We start from the raw sequence: 22,396 nt of genomic DNA on the forward strand, positions 1-22,396 counted from the left end.
GCAGACTGTGGACTAAGCTCGCTGCACCTGAGGGCTCGGGGGGGCCTTCTAAACGGCTGCACCTGAGGGCGCGGGGGGCCTTCTAAATGGCTGCACCTGAGGGCGCGGGGGGGGCCTTCTAAATGGCTGCACCTGAGGGCGCGGGGGGCCTTCTAAATGGCTGCACCTGAGGGCTCGGGGGGCCTTCTAAATGGCTGCACCTGAGGGCGCGGGGGGGGGGGCCTTCTAAATGGCTGCACCTGAGGACTTTGCCCAGCCCTGGGCAGGACTTGCCCCACCCGCTAGGAGGAATTGGGGAATACCTGGCCGGGGGGCGGGGGCAGCCCACTGCCGCACGCCCCTCCCGCCCCCACAAGCAGCTGCCACAGGCTGAGGGGTCAGAAGGCAGAGACTTCCCTTCTGCCAGGCTGCGGGCGCCCTGCCACAGTGCCACGGGGCAGCCGCCACGTTCTTGGTAACTCTTTCTCTTTTATTGCCAAGTTCGAATTGACAAGGAAGTTCCAGTTTTCATTTCCACCCTCATGTTCAATACCCATGAAGCATGAGTCACGCTGGCGAGAGCAGGTACTTCCCAGGAAGGTCCCGTGGCCCAGAGCATGCGGCTTCCCAGCCCCCACGCCTCCTGGGACAGAGATTACTGAGCGCGTCAGCTCTGAGGAGCCCAAGGAACCCTCGCAGTTTCTGCCCAGTGTCGACAGACTGCCTTCAATCTTCCTCATTTATTGCATCTAGAAAGGAAGACGAGCAGTTCGCTCCGTGCCTTTGTTTCCTGACAGTGCATCTTGAGGCCTCAGAGAACCTAGCGTATGTCTTGAAGGAGGCGCGCGTCCCCACTCCCCCGCCGGTCGCTGCTGACGCAGGTGTGTGTGGGGGTCAGCCTTGTGCAGAGCAGAGAGCAGGACGGGCTTGGCAGGGAAGGCAGCAGAGATGGCCTGGGGGTGGGGGGAGGAGCCTCCCTCCCACCCCTCTCTGGGTTGGGGGCATCTGCCTCCCATTCCCGCTGTGGTTTTGGGGCTGGTCCCTCTGCTCCTCCCTGGGGAGCGCCTAGCCTTGCTCTGTCTTTCTGGAAGAGGTGCCCTTGCCCACAGAAGCCCCCAAACTGGAAAGGACATGTGTTTCTCCACAGCACATTTCAAAGCCAAGGTTTGGGGGTTCACATGGCCAAGCCTGCCCTTGACTCGGCAAACTCAACGGGCCCAGTGTGGGCTTGGGGAGGTGGGCACCACCCCTCTCTCTGTGGGGGCATGGAGACGGCAGGCTGGATGGCTTGCTGAGGCTGACCCCAGAGATCTGAGTCTAGGACCCGTGTGTCCAAGGCCATGGCCCCCGCTCCAGGCTCTCCAAGGACTCCTGGCTCTGCCTCCCTCTGCCCAACCCAGAGACCCAGGGCTCTGTCTGGACTGGCCTGCCTGGCAGTGCCCCCGCTGTTAGCTTGTGGGGTGCCCCTGAAGTCAGAGCTGTGCCCACTGCCACCAAGATGGCCAGGAACTAGTGAGGCGGGCCCTTCATCAGAGCCAGGGCGCTGCCCATGTCCTCCGGGCCCCAGACCTCCTGGCACAGGGTGCCGGCCCCTCCTCACAACAAAGGGTCCGGGAGCCCCTGAGAAGGAAGTCCGCACCCCTCACCTAAAGGCATCCTGTGAGGCAAGCTGGCTGTGGGCTCCGGGACACACCCTGCGACCCACCTTGGGGGAGGCCGGCCCCCAGCCAGGGACATGGGGCAGAAGTTTGGCCTGACCGGTGCCTTTTATTCAACGGCCCATGGCGGCTCGGCTGCCTTCAGCTGCAGGTCTTCTGGGCACGCTGGCCCCCTGCCTGAGACCTTTCTCCTTGAGTGCTTGGTGGCCACGAAGGCACTTGGAGCCACTGGATTTCAAATGGCCGGCTGGTGGTCCCAGAGGAGAGCCTGGGTCGACTTGTACAGGCTTGTTCCTCACTGTGATGCCACTGGGCTGGGAGTCACTCTCCTCCTCTCATTTCTGCTGCAGCAGCGTCACTTCAAAGCCGCGAGCGCGTGGCTCCGGGCTGGCCTGCGGCTGGATCCAGGCAGATCATCGAGGGAAACACGTGGCCGGCGGCTGTGGGACGGGGCGCCCCGGCCCTGACCACATGCCCTTTCTCCCCATGGCTGCCTTCCCCCTTCTTCCATCCCACCTGCCTTTCTTTCCTGGAGGGCTCTGCTGATGGTCATGGCTTGTCCCTCCTTGCTGGGGCCCCTGGAGTTTCTGCCTAGATGGCCTCCTTTCTGAACTGGGTCTTTTCTCTGTGGCAGCTGGGTTGGGGGATCTCCCCGGAGAGACCCAGCGCCACAGGCACCACTCTGTCTCCTCCAGGGGACCCGTTTCCTGCAGGAGGCTGAAATCTGGCCTTGGTCCTCTACTCAGTAGATGGCGAGCACTCGGGGCGTCTCCCGAGGCCACCCCAACAACCAGGCCCGGCTGACACTGACATGCCTGGTGGACACACGTGGAGGAACGTTGTGGAAGGTCTTAGCACTGACCAGAGAGGGGAGGGTCGTGTGGCTGCACCCGGCTAAGCAGACAGGAACCTTGCGGGTGCTTTATTGGATGCATCGGAGAACTCGCCCAAATGCAGAGGGAACCATGGAGTTTTCATGTTAAAAACAAGCTGTGTCTTTGCAGCAGCAGCCGAGAGGAACAAGGACAAACTCCGAGCTCCCAGGAGGACTCCGCCAACCCGGACATCACAGCCTTGCAGCAGGGCGGAAGCAGGCGGTCCCTGCACACGGGTGTGCACGCACAGTCGAGGACGGCTCCCGTGGCCTTTTCTTTCCTCTAGAGCCCCTGGGGCCACAGTCTTCATGGTCCCACAAGGTTCTTTCTTAGACAGAGAGGGCAACAACGGAAGGTGATGCTGGAGACCTGTCCTGTTTGGTTCTAGTCCAGAGGGATGAGGGAATGGGTCCCCAGGGGGAGCTGACTGTCCCGTCCCCTTTCATGGAACGATCTTTCAGGTCACGCAAGGCCCCTTGGCTGCTACGCTACAGGAACTGTCAGCTCTCTCAGCTCTGTGTGTACCTGAGAATACATGTATCTCCTTTATTTTTGTTTAAAAAATAATCAAAACTTTCCAGGAAGGTACTTTATCATTCCACAGGTTTGCAGAGTTAGTGAGTAATAAAGAAAAACCGATCACTTAAGAAAACAGAGAAAGCCAGACCCAGAACTCTAAAACAAAACACTGGGAAGTTCGAGGGAAAACGAAAATGAAATCTTAACGGTAATATTACACTTCTAACGTGACATCTAACCTTAGGGCTGAGGATTTTTTTTGGACTTTTCTTTCTCGTTGAAATAGATGCCTTTTAAGTAAAATGCTTTTTATCTGCTGCCAAAAGCGGAAACGAATGTCCAAAGGAGATGTTTATCGAAGTTTGCTTTTCTACAAATGTCTACCCAAAGTGACCCTGTCTGCTGCTTCTGTGCACACTGGGGATGATGGCTGAGGAGCCATGAGACTGGGGAGGGGCTGGCCGATGAAGCAGTGGTGCTGGTGGGTCCTGCCACCCCCGGGCTGTTGGCTCAGAGACTGGGAGCCCAACCTCCTCCCCAAGGCAGCCGCCTTGGTGGTGCGTGTTGGCTGCGGTGTCTCACCATTCCCAGGCTGCTCCCAGAGAGGTGCACGGTGAAAGAGGAACTCAGATTGATGAAGGAGCGCAGGGACTGGCGGGTGAGGCGGTTACCGGGGGCCACGGAGCCTCGGATGCTCCCATGTGTCTTTGTCAGCTGCACCGGGTCCCCACCAGCGGGGCCACGTGCACAAGGCCAGGCCGCTGGGCACCGATTCAGTGTTCGGTGGGGCCCGCTGCCTCCGGGGGCGAAGCCTCCTCGCCCGGGGTCACTGTGCCCACCGCGGCCGGCGTGGGCATGCCGGCGAGGGTGCGCAGGCTGTGGGGGTCGACGGGCGGGACAAGGGTCAGTGACTCCACGCTCAGCGTGTCGGCAGTGTCCTCACAGAGCAGGGAGATGGTGGGCTGCCGGGTAGGGATGAGGCTGGGGGACAGGTTGACTGTCTCCACGTCCGCGCTCCTCACCAGGCTCTTGCTGGGCCTGGCGTCTGCTTCCATTTCGTTGACGATCACCAACTGGTCGGGAAGGTCCAGCTGGGGCTCTCCGGCAGTCAAGGGGTCATCTGGGCGGGGGAGAAAGAACAAAGGTCCACTCAGCTCTGAGATCCTCTGCTCCTGCTGGCACCCTCTGCGCCCGTCCTGCACAAAGGCCTGGGGAAATCTGGGTGGGAGATGGTGGTGTCAGGGGAACAGCTTGCCTCCACTTCCTCCTTCTGGGGACACAGAAGCTGGCAAACCCAGTCTTACCCAGACCTGGGGGGGAATCTGTCAGGGCCCAGGGTTACCGTGACTTGTGATGCAAGGGAAAAATCAGGGGCTTGTGCAATGTCAGTGAGTGGGTGAGAAGCCCAGTTCCCGGCTGCCGGGAACCAGGCGGCAGGCTCTACCCAGGAGCGAGGCTTGGACCACCTGTCTGATGACAAATACATGTTTAGGGAGGAGACGGGCTTGGGTGGGCTCTTGACTTCAGGCCATTTCCCGAGTCTACATTTGGTGACATTTACCCAATAGGGAACTCACCGCAATATTAAAAAAAAAAAAAAAAAAAAAAAGAATTCTAGCCTGCAAAGCCAAAAGCAAACCTCCGACTGTAGTCTGCGTCCTGCTTCTTCTCTAGGGGCTGAAAGGGGTCGTGAGCGCCGGGGCCATCCCTGTCCAAGGTCCCCACAGGGCCGTGAAGAGAACAGGTGAGGCTCCACCCGACGCAGTTATTTTCGGAGCAGCCTTTCTTTTTTTGGGGCTTTTCAAAGTTCCTGATTCGAGTACAGGCAGATAGGCTATTTGCTTTCCAGTGACAAGTTCGTTGGGGCAGAAACACTGGCTGCGAGCAGAGTCCACGGTGGAAAATACCTCTAAGACTCCACGTGCCAGTAATTTGAAAACATCGAATAAGAAGGCTGTGGGCGCCCTGCCTGGAAAGCAAATTCTGGTTTGTACAGCTCTGGGGTCCACGAGCCATTGGCAGAATGTGCTGATGGCGTGGGGCTGGGCTACGAGTCTGAAAACACCCTGGCAAGTGACGGGGGATGGTTTTGTGTTCAACGTGATTCCAGTTATTATTTTTTTTTCCTTTTAGGCTAAGCCAAAACAAAACAGAGCTGCAAACTGAACAGAGAGCAAAAGAGAAAAAAAAAGGAAAAACCAAGAGCAAAATAAAACCAAAGGGCATACAGAATGGGATGAAGGAGAGGAAGAGGGTCCCCATTGTGGAAAGAAAGCACAAGCAAGACCGAGGCTCCCAAAGGTCCTGGCGGCATTTCTTCCCACAAAAGTCCCGGCAAGACGAGCTCTCAGAGGTCCCGGTTAATTTCTTCAGAAAGCCTTATGGTTTTTTGGTTAAAGAAATAAGGCCCAGAGGAAACCACTGCGTGGGGCTTTGGGTCTGTCCTCGCTCTGGGTGGGTGGCAGTGGGGCACCGATGAACCCTATGGAAAAAGTGAGTCGAGGTGTGATCCTAGCCCAGAAATGCTGAGTAAACACTCCACGCGAATTCTGGTTTCTCTGAATTTCAACAAATTTGCTCCATTCAGTAAGAACACCTCGTGGGGATGGGCTGGTTTCAACGCCTGGGCTCGCGTTCTGACCCAGCAGTGTGACCGCTGTTCGTCAGAAGGTGGGACTCTCTGGGAGGGGCTCGCCCGCTGCCTGGCTCCCTCTGAGCTCACCTCCGAGGTGCGTGAGCACATCTCTGAACTTATGTGTGGATGGATCCACACATATATTTCACTGCTGATGAGGCAGTTGGGAAATGACTCAGTCTCCAAGGGGCACTGCTGCGCCAACGGGAGACAGAGCTGCCAGACCTTGCCTTCACGTGCTCTCAACACTTTCATGTAGGAGTTCCCTCTTTGCTCAAGTCTGCATTTGCATGCAGATATTCAAAAAATATTCAAAAAACCTGGCAAACGTCCTTCCCTGATCCCTAACGGGGCTTTTGGTGATGAGAATCAGCAAGGACATGGGAAAGGCGCCATCAAATATGTTAAAAAGCAAACCGACCAAGAAACAATACCACACACACGAAACTGCTTTCTCTTTCAGGACAAGAACTAACTAGTAAAAGGGTCCATTTTTTCCCCTGACATATATAGCCTCTTTCTACCTTTCTTATGGGAAATGATAATCTCCTCTTACCCATCACCCACAGTGCTGTCTTACTTTTTTTTTTAAACTAGGAACTGCTTCCTGACTGCGATCTATTAATTTATCCATTCAAGAGGGGAAAAAGGAGAACTTTGCCAGGTTTACACTGGGAGAAAATTACCAGTGAGGACACATTTTTGGTCAAAGGTCAAGCTGCAAAGTTTACTGTGGAGCCTCCAGCTTTGCTGGCCTGCTGGTGTTTTTGAGCTCTAAGGCCACGAGTTGGGGCCTGGCCCAGAAAATGGTGGATTCTGAGAACATTCAGGCTTCCTGGCCAGGGGCTAGGGAGACGAGCGGAGGCTGCAGCAGGAAATCCTGGACATCCAGGTCCCTGCAGCTCTGGCCCGAGCTGACACTGAGGCAGTGTCCCACGTCCCTGGCCGGCACCCTCAGAAGCCGAGCTGCAGCTCCGGGTCAGGGGCTCGGCTGACCCTTGCGAGCGAGTGACAGATTCTATTAAAAATGTGGATTTGATATGCTCAGGCTGGCAGATGTGGGACTGAGGGATGCAGGGAATAAAAGGGCAGCGCAGCACAGCACAGCAAGTCGGAGGGCAAAGCTCAGAGGAAACAGCTTTTAAACGCAAAAGAAGGCAGAAGGCTCCCGACTGGCACACACCCCCCCAGGCGGGAGGGGACGCGTGGGGACCCCTAAAAGAAGCGTCGCAGGAGAAGGTGGCAGCGGCAGGCCCTACACAGTGAGCGGCTGTGGGTCAGTGGCCCACAGACCCAGCCCGCAGCTCTCTGGAGCACCGAATGCTAGAAGGAGATGTGACAGAGTCCCATCCCTCAGCGTGTCTGTAAGTGAAACTACTTCTGGCCTCTGGCTGGACGGTGACTGAATTTACCACTCAGCTCTGAGCAAGGCCAGGGGAAAAAGGGAGGAGGGAAAAAGAAGCCAGTCGACTTCTTGGTTGCTTTTTGCAAATTCTACTGCCCAACCCTGGTAGCCTAAGCTGGGGGGCCCTGCGGGGGGCCCAGCTGGAGAAGCCACTCCAGCTCAGGGCCTGTTCACGGAGAAGCACGATGCTCCCAGGCTGCCTGAGTTTGGCTGGGATGAACTGACACGAGGGGACAGGGCCAGGGGATCCAGTCCTCGGATGGGACAAGGTCAGAGAGGGGATGGCAGGGCAGCCTCGGGGAAGCTGGGGTGATGCTGACTTCGAGAACGGCTCTCGGATGGGTGGCCCAGGCTCCTGTGCCCGAGGCCCCTTGTCCCGGGGGCCCAGTGCTGCGCGGAGCCTGCCGACTGTGGGGGGTGCAGCGTGGTGAGGGGGCGGCGTGGCCGTGGCGGCCGCTGGACGGAGGACCTGCCTGAGTTGAGTGTGCGAGAGACGCGGTGGCAGCTGCCGTTGGAAGCACTAAACCCAGCGGCCGCCGTCACTGTCGGCCTCCGACAGGCTGAGCACCCGGCGGCGTCCTTTCCTGCCACACCTGACTAGAGGGAAACACAGCGACAGATCATAGAAAGCCTTTAACAAGGGCACAGGGAAGGGGGACACGGAGAGGGGACACAGAGCAGCGACGGACACCAAGCATCGAGGAGGGTGTGAGGGGGGCGGGGGCTCGTGACAGCGGGGGCCTGGGGCACAGCCCCTCATGCAGGTGAGACCCCCCCATGCCACCCCCCAGGGCGACACGGCGTCGGCCCAGCTAAGAACCAAATCGTTTGCTCGTGGGAGTCAGCCGGGCTAAAGACAACGAAGCTTCCATCCTGCCGGAAAGGAGAGATTTGGGGTCATCGGCAACATCTGGTCTCGGTGAGAAACCTCAGGGGCAGAAGAACAAAATCGCCTGTCAGTTTTGGATGCGCACCAGCCGTTAAGATGGAAACCCTGCATCCCCGGGGGCCGTCTGACGAGGGACGGGAGTGTGGTCGGAGTGTGGTCGGAGGGTCGGAGCCAAGCCAGCCAGTGACACAAGCAGACGTCTGACCCCGGCTGACGAGGCCTGTGGTGCTGGATGTCACCGCCAAAGCCAGCAGCGCAGCGCTGTGAGGCCTGGGTTCTGGGAGAGCCTCGGATGGCAAGGTGCCCCGAGACCCCGCCCCGGCCACAAGGCGATGCTCCAAGACTGAACCCCAGGAGGGAGATCTGCGACAGGGGCCCAGCGGCCAAGGGGTGAGCTCTAATCGGCTGAAACAGAAACGTTAGCAGCATCTCGCCGGGAAGGAAAGAACCACCATCCCTGAGACAAACCCAGGGTGAGAGTGAAGCCTAAACTTCAGGCCACAGAACACAGCAAGGTGAAAGCACCTAACGCCACCGAACTATAGGCTTAAACGTGGTTGAAGTGGTACATTTTATGTTATGTATGTTCTGCCACAATCAAGAAAAATTAACACCGTGGAGAAAGCTGGGGAGAGAAGGTGACACATCTTACTTGGAGCTTCTGTCCTTAAAAGTCCCACCCGACTTGGTGACCAGTTCAGTAACAAGTGGGCCAGTCGAGGGCTCTGGCTCGCGGTGGCCCACGTGGGGCCGTGTGCTGGGGGGGAGGGCCAGCAGAGCACAACCCCGGCCCTGTCAGGCTCCCAACACAGGGCCACCAGGAGCCAGACTCGTCCTTCTTTCTATGAACCCTCGGGGAAGTGTCCGAGTGGCCACAACCCCTAAGTCCGTGGGCCTGAAAAACGGCCACTGGAAAGAGCAGGCTGGCCTTCCGATGACTTCGTTTTTTAACAAATGATTTTCCATCCTCCTCCTCAAAGCAGCTCTCCCAGAACATGTGTGAAATTCGACAGATCTGCACAGAGGCCGGAGGCACACAGGCTGTTTCAGGAACCGGTATAGGTCACGGGGCTCTTATCCGAGGAGAGGGTTTTCTTAGCAGAATCCCACGCAGAGCGTGTGTGTGTGACTGTGTGGGAACATGAGTGTGCACACGCAGGTGTTAACCCAGAAAATATTTCTAAAGAGTTCCTACCAGTCTTACATTTGGTTCCAAAATTGGGTCTATTTTCTCTTTCCCGCCATATGTTTTCTGCAACTTCAGCTTCTCAAAAAAACTCTGCTGATTCTAACCCTGTAATATTCTCACTGGGGAGTGAGCTGAAGCCTCGCAGGCCAGCTGTGCTGGATGAGTGGGTGACAAGACGTGGGGTTCCAGGTGCTGGCCCATGCAGGGCGCCCTAGCTCGCCCCAGAAGGCTGTGAGCACCTCGAAGCACTCTCTGTAAAGGGCAGTGGGCACAGGTGGACTCATGCGTCAGGTGTTAAACCGGGCAGCAAAGCCCCCTTGGGCTCAGCTTTAACAGGTAAACAATCGACAATGAAAATGAAATCTCCTCGCTCCCCACTTTTCTGGGTGCTTCCTTTGGTTACCAGGGAATTCGGTTTTGACGTTTCCTTCAGTCTGTGGCTTCTCCTGGCCCCAGTTTGAGGGCCAGCACTGCTAAAAAGCCGCTCACGAGCATCCACAATTAGTCTCTGGTGTGTGAAGGAGGCTCAGAAGCAGGTGCTCCCGGCAAAGGGGCGTCTCTGGGCAGGGTCCTGTCCCCTGCTGTGAGGGGCCCTCTGCCAGGGCTGGGCCACAGACCTCGGTGATGGGCATGCGGAGTGTTTCTCAAGAACAGACCACCCCCAGTCTGTATCTGGAAGGCAGGATTGATAGGTAGACCCCAGGGATGAGCTGCTAAGAGGGGGCTGGGCTGGTGGAGTGCCACTCTCGGGGGGGCCCTACCAAGATCAGGTTTGACACCCACAGACCTGAGTCGCTCACACTGCAGTCCCCATGCAAAGCTGAGAAAATCTGCATTTGGGGTAAACATGGGCCTCTTTCAAACCCAGGCAGGAAACTGAGGGTCCCCTGGGCTGGACAGAGCGTGGAGGCACAAAACAGCCAAGCATCAGAACAGCCTCCCGCCCTCCTTTGGGGATGAACCCATTGGGGCTGGCAGAGGGCATGTGGCCGTCTGGGGACCACCAGGCCTCCCCCGGTGGGGGCCGCAGAGGCCAGCCTTCGGGCCTCTGAACAGGCTGTGGCTTTTCGTTTGGGCTCTAGAACAACCATGCACTTTAGAAGTAGAGATGCGTGCACTTCGTGGGCTGTTCCCAACTGGGATGCGAACCCGAGGCCCTGGTCTCTGCGGCGCCCCTCAGAGGTACCGGAGACAGACCTAGGAGCCACAAGGATGGTCCGCTGGGTCACTTCAGAAGGTGGGGCGCAGCTTGGAGTTGCCAAGGCCAGCGGTCACAGCCTGACTCCTCGGCTTCCTGGCAGCAGCATCTCGGTCGAGCTGCGCGACCTTTCTGAGCCCCTGTGTTTTCCACTGCCCGCTGGGAGGCGGAGGTGGCAGGATTCAGTGAGGGGTATCTGTGAATGAGCACAGTGCCTGGCACACGGGGGGCTCAGTTTTGGGAGGAGCATCTACTGGGACACCATGCAGCGGGCACACACCGAGAAGGCTATGTGGTGGGTGCCTGTGCCATACCAATTGCCAAAATAGTGTGAGGGCCACCCTGTCTTTTACGGATACTTGTGTACAATTGCACGTTTCAAAGCCGTGGAGCAGAGACACGGAACATGGGGCCTGTCTCGTCTTCTGGCAGATGGCCTCGCTCGTGCACTCTCCCAACCAAACACCCCACCGTGCAGAGTGCGGCTTCAAGAGCCAAGAAGCCACTGGAGTTTGCTCATTCTGCCTGCGAAGGGCCTGACAGCCACTCTCCACGCTGGGAACCTCCAGGACTCAGAGGTCCTGGAAACACAGGGATGGGAAGGCTTCTGATTCAGCACTGTGCCCTCAAACCACTTGGAGGACAGGTGGCCCCTCAGCTGGGCTGCAGCTGTTTTCTGCTGTCCAGGCCGGGTGGGCTGTGGGGAGAGGCCCTGGCCCCTTCCGCTGCCTGGCTGGCCCTCCAAGGACGCCGCCTCCGGCAGGTTGTGGCCAGGCCTCATGGGTAAAAGGGCTGGTAAACAGGCCCCAGTCCCAACAAAAACTGCCACTCTCCTCCACTGCTTGGCTCCCTGTCCAGCACAGCTCATGAGGAGAGTGGGCCGATGCCGGACTGTCTGGGTAGACCTGCCCTACAGGGAACCTGGAAACCTCACGTCTGGTCTCTGAATGGACCTGGGAGGCTGAAGGCTGGCCTGGAAGTCTGGCATCGAGAGCCAAGTGAATGGTAGTTCTTCCAAGACCTGCCACCCCAGCTCGTAGGCCTGGCGACAGAGCTGGCTCTTGTGGCCGGGCACCTGTCACAGGGAAGAGCTTGTAGACTCCAAGGCGCCCCCTCCAGGGATCAACAGTAGGGTCTTCGTTAAGAGGGAAGCACGAGCTGCCCGCCAGGCAGGCCGGTCATCAGGAGGCGAATGACTTCAATGTCACAGAGATTCAGACAGGCAGGCTGCGCTTCAGGTTTTTACTGTCAGGCAGCATCAAAAATGGGGACTTGCATGCTTGCCTCCGCAGGCCTGCTGGGGACGCACCGAACGGGAGCAGACGCCCAGGAGGGCCCGCCCACCACTTATCGACTGGAACTGCCAGCTACCCGACAGCCAGGCTCACAGCCCCTGCATTTCTGAGACAAGAAGACACGTGGTTCGCCCCATGCAGGGGATGCTGCGGGGAGGGATGGATGGGCTGAGAGGCCGAGAGGGAAGAAACCAGCAGCCGTGGACCCTGAGCCTCTGGGGGAAGGGGCAGGGTTGGAGGGCCGGGCCACACTCAGGTGATGTCTGCACACGCAGGCCCGGCTTTGACAACGTGGGTCTCTGCTGGTTTCAGTTTATGCAAAGAAGTGAACGGCTCATTTGTCCGTTTAGCTGTTGGCTGTGCCTCCTTCGCAATGAGAGAAAGGCGCACATAGCTACACCTGGAAGAGACCTTTCACCCAAAATACAAGTGAGTGTACATGTGTTTGGGTGCACACAACACAGACACAGACGTGTGTACATGCAGGCAGCACGTGGGTGCACACACGAGCACACAAACACAAGCCCTGCAGCTGGACGTCCAGAGCCAGCGTGTGCCCAGCCTTCCCAGGGGGCTGAGGGCTGCTCCTGGCTTCTGGAGAAAGCTCTCTCTGAACTCTGTTCCCAGCTCTGAGCCCGGGATCGGCAGCGGCACGGCTTGGCTATGCAGCCAACCTCAAATGGGGCTCAGAAATAGCTCAGAAAGGGCAGTCATGTCCCCCCTGGGCCGGGAGAGGAGCAGGTGTGAGTGGAAAAGGGTCTCAGGGAGGTGAGCTGAGCCGACCTTGCTGCTGGGCCTCGTGAGTGTCGACAGGAGACGGAGGTGACGGATGCTCGTGGAGGACGGAGGGGTGCGGGCAGGCGGAGGGGCCTCAGCCACAGCCATGGAGACTGGGCTGTTAGCCCTCTGCTGGGGATCGCAGAAGCTGAAACTCTAGAGAGGGGTGGGCTCTCAAGGACATCTCTGCCTCCGGCGCTGAGGGGACAGTGGCCAGGGCCCTCCGTCTCCCTGACACCGTGGTGGCTCAGGCCCTGTCACGACCCACAGATCCAACAAGAGTTTGGTCAGGTGCCCCTGAAGGATGACGGGCGAGGGCTCTGGATGGGACCTTGGAGGAAGAGCGAAGGACACCGAGGGTCCCCAAATGGGGGTACAGTCTAGGGTCACTGGGGGCCTCCCAAATCAGAGACGCCTGGGGCCCTCCAGACCCATGGGGTCAGGCCACACCATCAAGGCCATTGCCGCCGTCCCTGCCTGCGCCCTGCCCCTCTGGCTGCACTCTGGGGCTGTCTTATTCAGGAAATAAGCCTGGTGTCTTTCCTCCCAGGGTCTCACGTGGTGCAGCGGGGGGCTCACAGCAGCAGAGAACATGGGGGGCCCGCTCACACATCTCCTTCCAGGCTCCCTGCTCACGGGGTCCCTCCGTGCCCTTTCTGCACTTGAGCAAGTTACAGGAGGGCAAGATACGACTCAAGCACGTCCCGATGGACTCTCAAAGGGCGGCAAGCTGCGCCCCTGGTCACAGACGACTAGACTGCCCCCAGTGTTGAAAGAGGAAACTGGTATGTTACGGAGGAAGGAAAACGAGCAGGGACATGATTCTTTTGCAGGGTTTCAAACAAGCACGTCTGGGAGACCCCTCTTCATGACACCTAAGACTCTGGAGTGATAAAGGGGTGGATGTGGGCCCGGCCCACCTGCTGTCCATCCCCTCCGGCTCTGCAGTCAGGGACGGCCTTTCAGTGGCCCAGCCTGCAAAAGGAGGGAGGCTCGCCTGCTGGGAGCGGAACCCACGGGCAACATCCTGTCGGAGCGGACACAGAGCCCCCCGAGTGGCAGCGTCCCCAAGCACAGTGGCGAGGAGGAGCTGGGGGTCAGCAGTCTCGGCATTGAGGGATGACAGGGTTCCCCGAAGCCCCCCGGCACGTGTCACATGGCCAATACCTGATGGGCTCTGGGTGGCGGAGGGGGTCGACGAGGAGCTGGCACCTCCCGAGTCGCAGTGGCTGGTGCTCCCGCTGCCGCTGGGGCTCCCGCTGGCAGAGGGCGACGGTGAAGACAGGGACGGCGAGCTGTGCTGGTTTATGCACTGGGCCACGGCGAAGCCTGGAAGACAAGGTGGCGACGTGACCACGAAGAAGGAAACAAGCCGGCCCGCAGGAGGGGTGCTGCCCCCCACTGGGCGTGAGACCCCATGCGGCAAGCCTTCCCCTCAAAGGCAGGCCTGGGAGGCTCCGCCTTGAGGCTTCGCTGGCCAACCCAAACCGCGCTCCTGGAAGGTCTGAGTCTGCTCCCTGGAAGGAGCTGACCTCAACGGTCGTGCGTGGGACTGACCTGGACTCGCTTTGAAGCTGTTTCAAGGAAAAGGGTGCAGCCAGCCCCAGAGCCGAGAGCAGGGCTGGGAGCCATAAATCTGAGTGCCTGATGCTGGCTCAGCAACGCGCCGGCTGTGCCCTTGAAGGGGACACGCAGCCTCGGGGCTTCAGAGGCGTCTTGACGAAGTTCACAAAGGGACGTGGGACATCCTCAAGGCAAAATCTTGGGGCCTTTGCTAACGCGCTTGAGTCCTGCCAAGGCAGGGCAGGAAGGAGAGCCCCCAAGCCTCTCCCTGCCTGAGAACCTGCTCTGCCCGGGCGGGTCCGGTGAGTTTGGAGTGCAGGACAAAGGAAAGCTCTGGTGGGAAGCTACCAACCCCTGGGTTCCGAACACACGGCCCACAGAGCAACTCCGGGTTTGGAGATGGGGACCCTGGCACGGGGCAGTGGGCGAGCCCCATAGCTGGAAACACTCAGACCTGGGCAAAGCCTGCCTCACCACGCAGAAGCACAGGAACCCGAGCCCGGTGTCGTTTCCCACCCACCAGGTCTGGGTGTCCTGGCCGACTTCTCATCGCCCACTGCGGTGGTTGGGGACAGGGCCTGGCTGCAGGGGGGCATATGAAAGGCTGCTGTGTCTGCCCTGAGGACTCGGTGGGACCCCACACCCGGCCACCGTGGAGGTGATATTCTGTACTAATGTTTGGGCGACTTATTTTTGTCTAAGGATCAGCTCCTTAAAAGCCGGGTCCCTATTTATATGCCCACCAGGCCCTTGTGGTTTCGGGAGATTGACTGCACGAGGGTGGGAGGCTGGCGGGAGTACGGCGTGGAAATTCACCAGCCCTGCTTTCGCAGAGGACAGCACTCCTGCCCGCGCCTCCGGTGGAGGCCTGTCTGCCGAGAGAACAGCAGGATTATGGTGCCAGGTTCTCAGGAAGGGGCTTATGTGACATACGGTGTGTGGTGAGGGGCGCTCGGACCGACCATGGCAGACATGGAGGCAGCTCCAACACCAGGCAGGAAGGTGCCCAGGGGCGACCGCCGCAGCTGGAGCTTCAAGCGGTGACCCCCAGGTTTACAAGCTGCTTACTTGCCTCCAAGTGAGTCACCCCTCAACCAACCAAAATGTCCAGATGGCTTTTCCCAGCCTGCTTCTTTATCAGAGCCATGAAGAGAGGGGCTGGCGAGTGTGGTAACAAGAGTCGGGAGCAAGTCTTACATGCTCCTGACATCTCCCCAGCCCACGTGGATGGATGATGTGGCTGTCACCAAGGTGGGCCCCTACCCCTCTCTTAAGACAGGCGTCTTCTCTCTCACGCTCTTTAGAGCCCTGGTTTATGACTGTAAGACACCTCGGGTGGGGCGCGCGGGGAGCAGGCGCGACGCAGAAACTGCAGTCAGGATCCTAACGTTCCTTCGTTTGGGGCATGGATCAGCGGTTGAGCCATAGATCATGCACCTTTTGCATAAATTACGCAATAAGTATTGCGTACCTTCTGCATGCGCTGAGACTTAAATAGAATGAAAAAATCACCAGCCTCTGAGACCACCCGTTTGCAGGGTCTAGAGATAAGAGGCAACGCATCTTTTCTCGCCTGCTGTGTCTAAAAGTCCGCCTCCCTCCTTTCCCCCACCTTCCACTCTCCTCTCCCTCCCCCATGGCACTGGGGACCCACAAAAGCCCAGCAATGTGTTTTTGTTTTTGCTGGGTACCCAGTCTTCCCCGGCAGTTTCTAGGGGCTCCAACCCAAATTGAGGTGGGGAGCACGTGAGAATCCATCCGACATGTCAGAGTCAGGAGGGCTCTGGAGAGAACTCGGGACAGGCGCCTGTGGCCGGGCCCTCTGTTCTGCTCTTGCTTCATGCCCACAGGGCTCTTCTTAATGAACTAGCTTTGGTGGAGGTGCCAAGGGCCTTTCCGGGCGAGAGTCAAACAGACGCGGACTGCCAAGGACTTGCAAACACGCCGGGGATCATGGGACGAGGGCACAGGCAGACAGGCCTCCCTGAGATCTCCCACAGATAAAATTCCTGGCTCTCCCCAAGTGTGTCTCAAGAACTGCCTGCGAAATGTGTATCAAAGGCCATCCAGGTTTTCAGCCCATCTGACCGATTCCACATCGAGAAATTTATGCTGTGGGAAGGCGCTGTGGACGGATCCACGTGGGGAACAGGGCGGGTGTTCAAAGCGCTGGGGTGGCTGACAGAGAACTGGAGACTGTCGAAATATCCAACAATTAGGGAAAGGCCAAATGAATTCCAATACGTCTAGATGATGAAATTCTCTGCTGCTGTGAAAGATGCTTGTACAAAAGAAGATTAAGTATGGAGGGAAATGCCCAAGACACAGTAAATTAAAAAAGGTTAGGAAAAGCATGTCCCACACGCTCCCACTGTTGTAAAAAAAAAAAAAAAGAAGAAGAAAAAAAAATTCAGGCTCTGCCTCCTTCCTTGTACCCAGCAGAGCAAACAGTCTGGAGTGATCGAAGCTGAAGCGGTGGGAGAACCAGGTGGTTTTATCATGGCGAGTTTTAGTTTTGCTTTTTCTGCTTGTCTGAATTTTCCAGGATTCCTACTGCAAATATTGTTTTAAACCAGAAAAGGAATGGAGGAGGGAGGAAGCACATAAGTCCCGGGTCCCCAACACACCCCTGGGATCCGTTCTGACCTCTGAAGCCGTCTCCCTGAGCCGGGGCCGGGCCGATGCCCCCGCAGCAGGTGCCCCTGTGCCAGGGTGGAACGCAGCCTCTGCTTTCCAAGAGCCCTGGCTTCACGGGGCAGGCCGGGGTTGTCCTGCTGCCCTGTGGCCCCGTTCTGCCAGCTATTCTGGGAAGACAAACTCATGAGCATCTCTCTGGGCGTTTGTCAAGTGCAAAAATACCACAAAAAGGTCAGCCTTCTATTTGAGGCCCACTGATAGAGGGAGCACTGGGCTGGGAGTCAGGGCCCCAGCTCAAGTCTGAGCTCAGCCCAAATGGTTTTGTGACCCTGGACAAGCCCCCTCTCTTCCACGGGCCTCTATGTCTTTGTGCGAAAAACGAGACAGTGAGTGAGGATCTCCCAGCTTAAATGGTCAATAGTTTTCTTTTTACCTATAAATTTGAATTTGATTTGAACCCTGTGACCTTTTTGGGGGGCAGTGGGCAAGAAGACGATACTGAAACGTGCACCTTGAATATACCCTGCACACACCCTTCCCTTCGGATACGACACCCACCCAGGTTCGCCCCGCAGAGAGGCAACGTCGGGGTCCTGAGCCGGCCGACAGCCGCCTGGGGGCTTGCAGATCCACTCCGCTTTGCTCATATCATTTTGGGTGTGTCTGTTTCAGGTACCACCATCTACACGTTGGGAGATTTTACATACAAATCCGGATTTCTGGCTTCTTAAATAACAGGAAGATGTAGCATTCCTGGGCCCCATTCCCCTGTGGCAGCGCCTGGAGGGGGGGACTGGCCCCTTCTCCCCCCACTAACTTGTCTTCCTGGCGCTGGGAGGCATTTCAGCTCATCTCTGCGATTTATCCTCAGATTCTTGTCCAAATTCACAGGACGCAGGGAAGTTCCAGCCCCCAGAGGTCTTTCAAGTCAGCTCCCTCCTCAAACCTGAACCCCCAGAATCACTGGGGGGCATATGTTGAGATGGCGCCACCTGCCTCTGGCAGCCCAGGTGGGTCCTCAAACCACATGACAAAACCACCTGCCCTCCACGTCAGCGGGGCTGTCCCCTCGCTCTGGAATTCCCTTTTGCCCTTTTGCCATCTTCTCAAATCCCTTCCCCATCCTTTGAGGCTCACACAGCTCAGGGCCAGCTTGAGCAAGAGTTTCTGCAGCTGGTGGGGTAATTGTTCCCTCCCCTGTACTCCCACAGCCTGCCCCATCCAGCCCTGGGGCCTCGTCAGCTGTATAGGAGTTAGTCTTTACAAGTTATTGCTATTTTGTGCAACAACTATCGTTACTTTAACAGCTAGCACCTGAAATCCTCTGAGGTTAAGAGGGTTTTGGACAGTGTTTCTGATATTGTAAGCTGTCTCCCATTACCCAATTTCCCCTTCATCTGCAGTTAGAGAACCTGGCAGCTCGGCATGGCCATGTGACTAACTCGTGGCCAATGAGATAGAAATGAAAGTGGCATGTTGGATTTCCAGGAAAGCTTCTTAAAAGGAAAGAGGTATGTCTTCCTCCACCCTGCTTCCTGAAACATGGATGTGATGGCTGGAACTCCAGCAGCTATCTTGGACCATGAGGTCAAATCACACATTAGGGATGCCAGAGCATTGGGCATCAAGCTTGGGTCCCTGATGGCTTTGTGGAGACCTTGACTGCTTGAGAGGGAAATAAACTTCTCTTTCGGGTTTTTCTTTACTATGTAGTTGAACCTAATCTTAACTGACAGTTGCAAAAAAGGCTTTGTTAATGCAGATTTGTGAGCTGAGCTCCATAGGGACAAGCAACTGGCTGGCCCCCTAGCTTCTGGTGTTGGGAAACTGGCTTGCACTTCCTGGGGGGAATCTGAGAGTGGTGAAGTGAGGAGAAAGAGGGGAAGGGGCAAGTGAGATGGGGGAGGTGACCTTCCCCATGATGCCCCAAATCTTTAGGGAACGCTCCTTCAACTGTTTCCTTGTGTGGTGCAAGTGGACTTTTGGGTGGAAACCAATGAAGGGACTGAGTTTCTGCCTGGGTTCACACCAGGCCACATAGAGATGACGCAGCAGGGCTAAGACCTGGAAACAGTGGGGCCCACGAGAGACTAAAGAGTGGAAAGCTTGCATGTGAGCCAGCTAGAGAACTGGGGGTTTGAGCCAAAGGTTTCCTAACTCTCTGAGGAGCGGGGAGGCCCCAGCTGACCTCTGTGGTCTGCCCAGAGCTTGCGCCATTTTGCACACCATAATCCCTCCAAGGCTACCGGTTACACGATTGAAGGGCAACTATTTCAGGTGAGAAACTGGAAGACGTGAAAACTACCCGAGCATGTGAGGGATTCCACAGGGACCTCGTCCAGAGCTGAAGCGGAAGGAACCCAGTGGGCTCTGACTTCATCCGGGGATGCTGGTCTCTGCTAACGCACTAACCCCACCCCGCAGCCTCCTCCCCTACGGATGCTCTTACAGCTCACCGGCTTCCAGGAAGGACTGGAGGTGGCTTACATGTTAAAACCCAAACCCAGATGCCACAGATACTCAGTAGTGAAAGCCCCTGCCACACAAACTGGATGACGAGAGTCCAGCAATAAAAGGTGACACAAAGTGACCAGTTAACACCAGAACAACGTCCAGCTACGGGAAGCTGATGTCACCACTGGCTCCGCACATGCTGGGAGCCAAGACCTCGAGGAAAATTGTCCCAGGTGCCCCAGGCCTCGGGACACACCAGCTCACGGGCTATGCTCTCATCCCATCCCCTCCTGGGCAACGTTCCTGAACGCAGTTCCCGGAAGACACAGCTGCCTGGCTGGAGGTGGGGCCTTGCTCTGGACAGACGATGTCACATCACAGCACTCCGCACACTTTTTCCTCAAAAGTGAAATTCTAATTTATACCTGAGATGCCGACGGGGCTGCCCTCGCTGCGTGGCGCCTTGCCAAGGGGGGGCTCCCCTGGTCTTTTCCAGACTCCTCTGCAGACACTACCTTGGAAAATCACACACACAGCAAGTTGGGAACTCAAAGGCTTGCGCTGACGGGCCACAGACTCGAGTTCCGAGGCCAATGGGTAACACGGGCGAGCAAGGAACGGCCAGGGGGACAGGCTGACCGTCGCCCCATCTGCCATCTGCTCTCCCTCATTCCTTTTCCCTCATCTCCCTTTTGCCGTGACTGCGACATGGGTGAAAAACAAATATGGTACCGGGGATGTTCAGCCTCTGTGTGAGGGAGACGATAGGGGCTGGGAGAGACTGGAGAAAAGTGGGAAGAGCAGCTCCCCAGCCCCAGCCTGTCCTGGCTGCTGCCTCCCGAGCAATGGGCCTTGGTGTGGCTACAGTTTCCCATTCTTTGAGAGAAGCTGGATATCTGGACTTTTACATAAAACCTTCTCATTCTTAAAATTGTTGACGACTTAATTCACATTCCTTCTTTTTTTTCTTTTGTGATGAGGAAGACTGTCGCTGAGCTAACATCTGTGCCAATCTCCCTCTACTTTATATGTGGGATGCCACCAAAGCTTGGCTTGGTGAGTGGTGTGTAGGTCCACGTCCGGGATCTGGACCTGTGAACCCCGGGCCGCCGAAGCAGAGCACATGAACTTAACCACTGCACCACCGGGCCGGCCCCATTCACAGTCCTTTTTTAAACGAGAAGCAGACAACACCAAGCAAGCCAAACCAAGCACGTCTCCCATCCGTGTGGGCCATGAGTGCACAGCCTCTGCTCCAGGCTGAGACCTGGGGTCACACATCAAGGCCACCTTGCCCCAGCTCCTGACTCGTGTGGCTTCTGAGTCAGACGATGTGACCTGGAGCCACGTCAGTCTCAGATGGATGAGCTTCCAAGAAGGCTAGTCTGCAAGAGACCTCTTTTAGGAAAAAGCTCTAAGATTTGGAGGGGAGAGCTATGTGTCCTAACAAAAACGGACATTTATTCTTGCCTGTTCCACCCTGAAAAGCATAAAATGAAGCCTGCGAAGGCTGCGTTAGGAGAGGTAACCCCGCATCTTCGCAGTCTCCGACTTCAGCGAGGCCCGGGGGCGGGCAAGTGCCCCAGCCTGCCTCTCATTAGCAAATTCCTCCTGCCCAGCTCAGGTTTCCACCACCGACGTGGTGCGCACGTCTTCTCACCAGCCCGAGATGCTGGGAAACAGGAAAAAATCAATCGGCCCAATGACCTCGTGCACAAAACTGAAGACAGCAAGTGCGGCCGTGGCCTCGCTCCCCCCTCACTGGCTCCTTCCGCGGCTCTGCCCTTTCACCTCCCCAAGCGGCCTGCCCGGTCCCTGGGGCAAGACAGGAGGGGCTGGGCCATCTGGGCCTTGAGCCTGGTGGTGGCTCGGGACAGACTGCAGCTTACAGGGTCCCTAGGCGGCTGGGAGCCTTCTCGCCCCCGCTTCTGACTCAAGAGGCTGGCTCTGAAGCCCACGCCAGCATGATGAGAGGGACACCCCGGGGCAGTGGGGGCCGGGAGCCACTGAGGGAGGGGCCACACCCAAAACCAAACTGTCTGCACTGTTCCAAGAACGCGGGTGGGGGGCTGAGGGCGCAGGGTGCAGATTTGAGTCCAACAACGGCACACACAGTGGGCCAGGCGAGGCCCGGGTGTCTCCCGGGACCCCTCTGAGGAACTTGCACAGAGAGCAAGGCACCTCCCGACACGGTCGCAGGTTCAGAAGGGCAGTGACTCTGCAGGCCGGCAGCACGCTCAGGGTCCCCCGCGGTGCCCCCTCACTGCGGGGCTCTGAGGCTGGCGTGGAGCTGGAAGACGCGCAGCGCACGGACACCCTCCCCCCCGGTCTCCCTTCAGTGAGCCGCACACAACCAACGGTGTCCAGGCTGTGTGCACACAACTCTGGGCTTTGGGGCGATCTATGGCTTCCCTCAACGGTCACTCTCTGTGTGCACTTCCCGTCCAGCCCAGGGGGCAGGCCTGTAAATCAGGCCCCTGGGGCAGTGCCATCTCCACGGGTGCCCTGGGCCAGGCCTGAGTAACCTCATCTCAGGCGACTTCCTACATCACTAACTGGCTGTACCTCAAAATGCTTAAAGACTTTTATTTCTGATTGCTTTCAAAGGGGTCATATGTTCAACATATAAAAATAGCGGGGGACTTGGAGACTCTTTTAGCCTAGAGCTCTTTATCCACGGATAAATCCTCCTGGATTTTAAGGACTATACTTGAAAACCTGCAGAAGAGAAAAAATGGTCTTTTAGTATTGCCTTCTCTTTGTGCCAGCTCTCTCCCTACTTGCCCCACTGCTCTCAGGGGAGGCCTGAGTGGGCTGCCACCCTCGGGAGAGATCCAGGTCAAATTGTCCCTGAGGCTGCCGGGGGCATCTGGGCGGTGAGCCCGGCGGCACCCTGCTGTGCTCAGCCGCGCTGGCATCCCTCAGCGCCTGGACACGAGCACCTTCCAGGCCGCCGAGGGTCGGCCAGCAGGCGGGAGTCACGGGCGTACTAGATCTCGGAGAATCCCGTTCAGAGGCATAGCCTCGCTCTGGACTTTTAAAGCGGAAGCTTCCCAGGCCTTGGGCTTGGTTCCCAAGGACCGGGTCCCTGATCGCCCAGCCCCTGCCCTCTTCCAGTGGAATTACCGTCTGCACATTAGTAAGCAAACAGCTCCACAACAGTCTCTCAGCAAAGGCACTAGAAAGCCCAGCAGCGGCCGTCTAGGCTGCCTCCCTAGCGAGGCAGGAAACACGGCTGAAAGAGCAACAAGAGGGAGGGGAGTTAGACCGTGAGCAGGGAGCGCTTCCAGACACAGGGAGGGGGCCCGGCCAGCGCGGGGTGG

General features: G+C 57.6%; 1 protein-coding gene and 2 long non-coding RNA genes across 15 annotated transcripts in view; 1 reads left to right on the plus strand and 2 right to left on the minus strand.

Moving 5' to 3' along the window:
• The first annotated feature begins 721 nt into the window (after positions 1 to 721).
• On the plus strand, positions 722 to 5,303 carry LOC139074767 (uncharacterized). Its single transcript, XR_011524508.1, has 4 exons — positions 722 to 860; positions 4,706 to 4,775; positions 4,881 to 5,017; positions 5,165 to 5,303. It is a non-coding gene; the product is annotated as an uncharacterized lncRNA (long non-coding RNA).
• CLEC16A (C-type lectin domain containing 16A) overlaps positions 3,029 to 22,396 on the minus strand; it is a 200,191-nt gene continuing 180,823 nt past the window's right edge. For 7 of the 13 annotated variants that reach the window (XM_070566753.1, XM_070566755.1, XM_070566754.1 and 4 more), the window contains 2 exons: positions 13,587 to 13,748; positions 3,029 to 4,151 (listed from right to left, as the gene is read on the minus strand). In XM_070566753.1, coding sequence (XP_070422854.1) covers positions 3,805 to 4,151; positions 13,587 to 13,748 — 509 coding nt within the window. In that variant the 3' untranslated portion in view covers positions 3,029 to 3,804. Of the gene's footprint in view, positions 4,152 to 7,544; positions 7,669 to 7,891; positions 8,000 to 13,586; positions 13,749 to 22,396 lie in introns of all 13 variants that reach the window. The other 6 variants (XM_070566763.1, XM_070566761.1, XM_070566759.1 and 3 more) reach the window with 2 other exon arrangements.
• Positions 21,646 to 22,311, minus strand: LOC139074769 (uncharacterized). Its single transcript, XR_011524510.1, has 2 exons — positions 22,200 to 22,311; positions 21,646 to 21,791 (listed from the first exon to the last, which is right to left on the minus strand). It is a non-coding gene; the product is annotated as an uncharacterized lncRNA (long non-coding RNA).

This window comes from Equus przewalskii, chromosome 12 (genome assembly GCF_037783145.1).
Source record: "Equus przewalskii isolate Varuska chromosome 12, EquPr2, whole genome shotgun sequence".
NCBI lineage: Eukaryota > Metazoa > Chordata > Mammalia > Perissodactyla > Equidae > Equus > Equus przewalskii.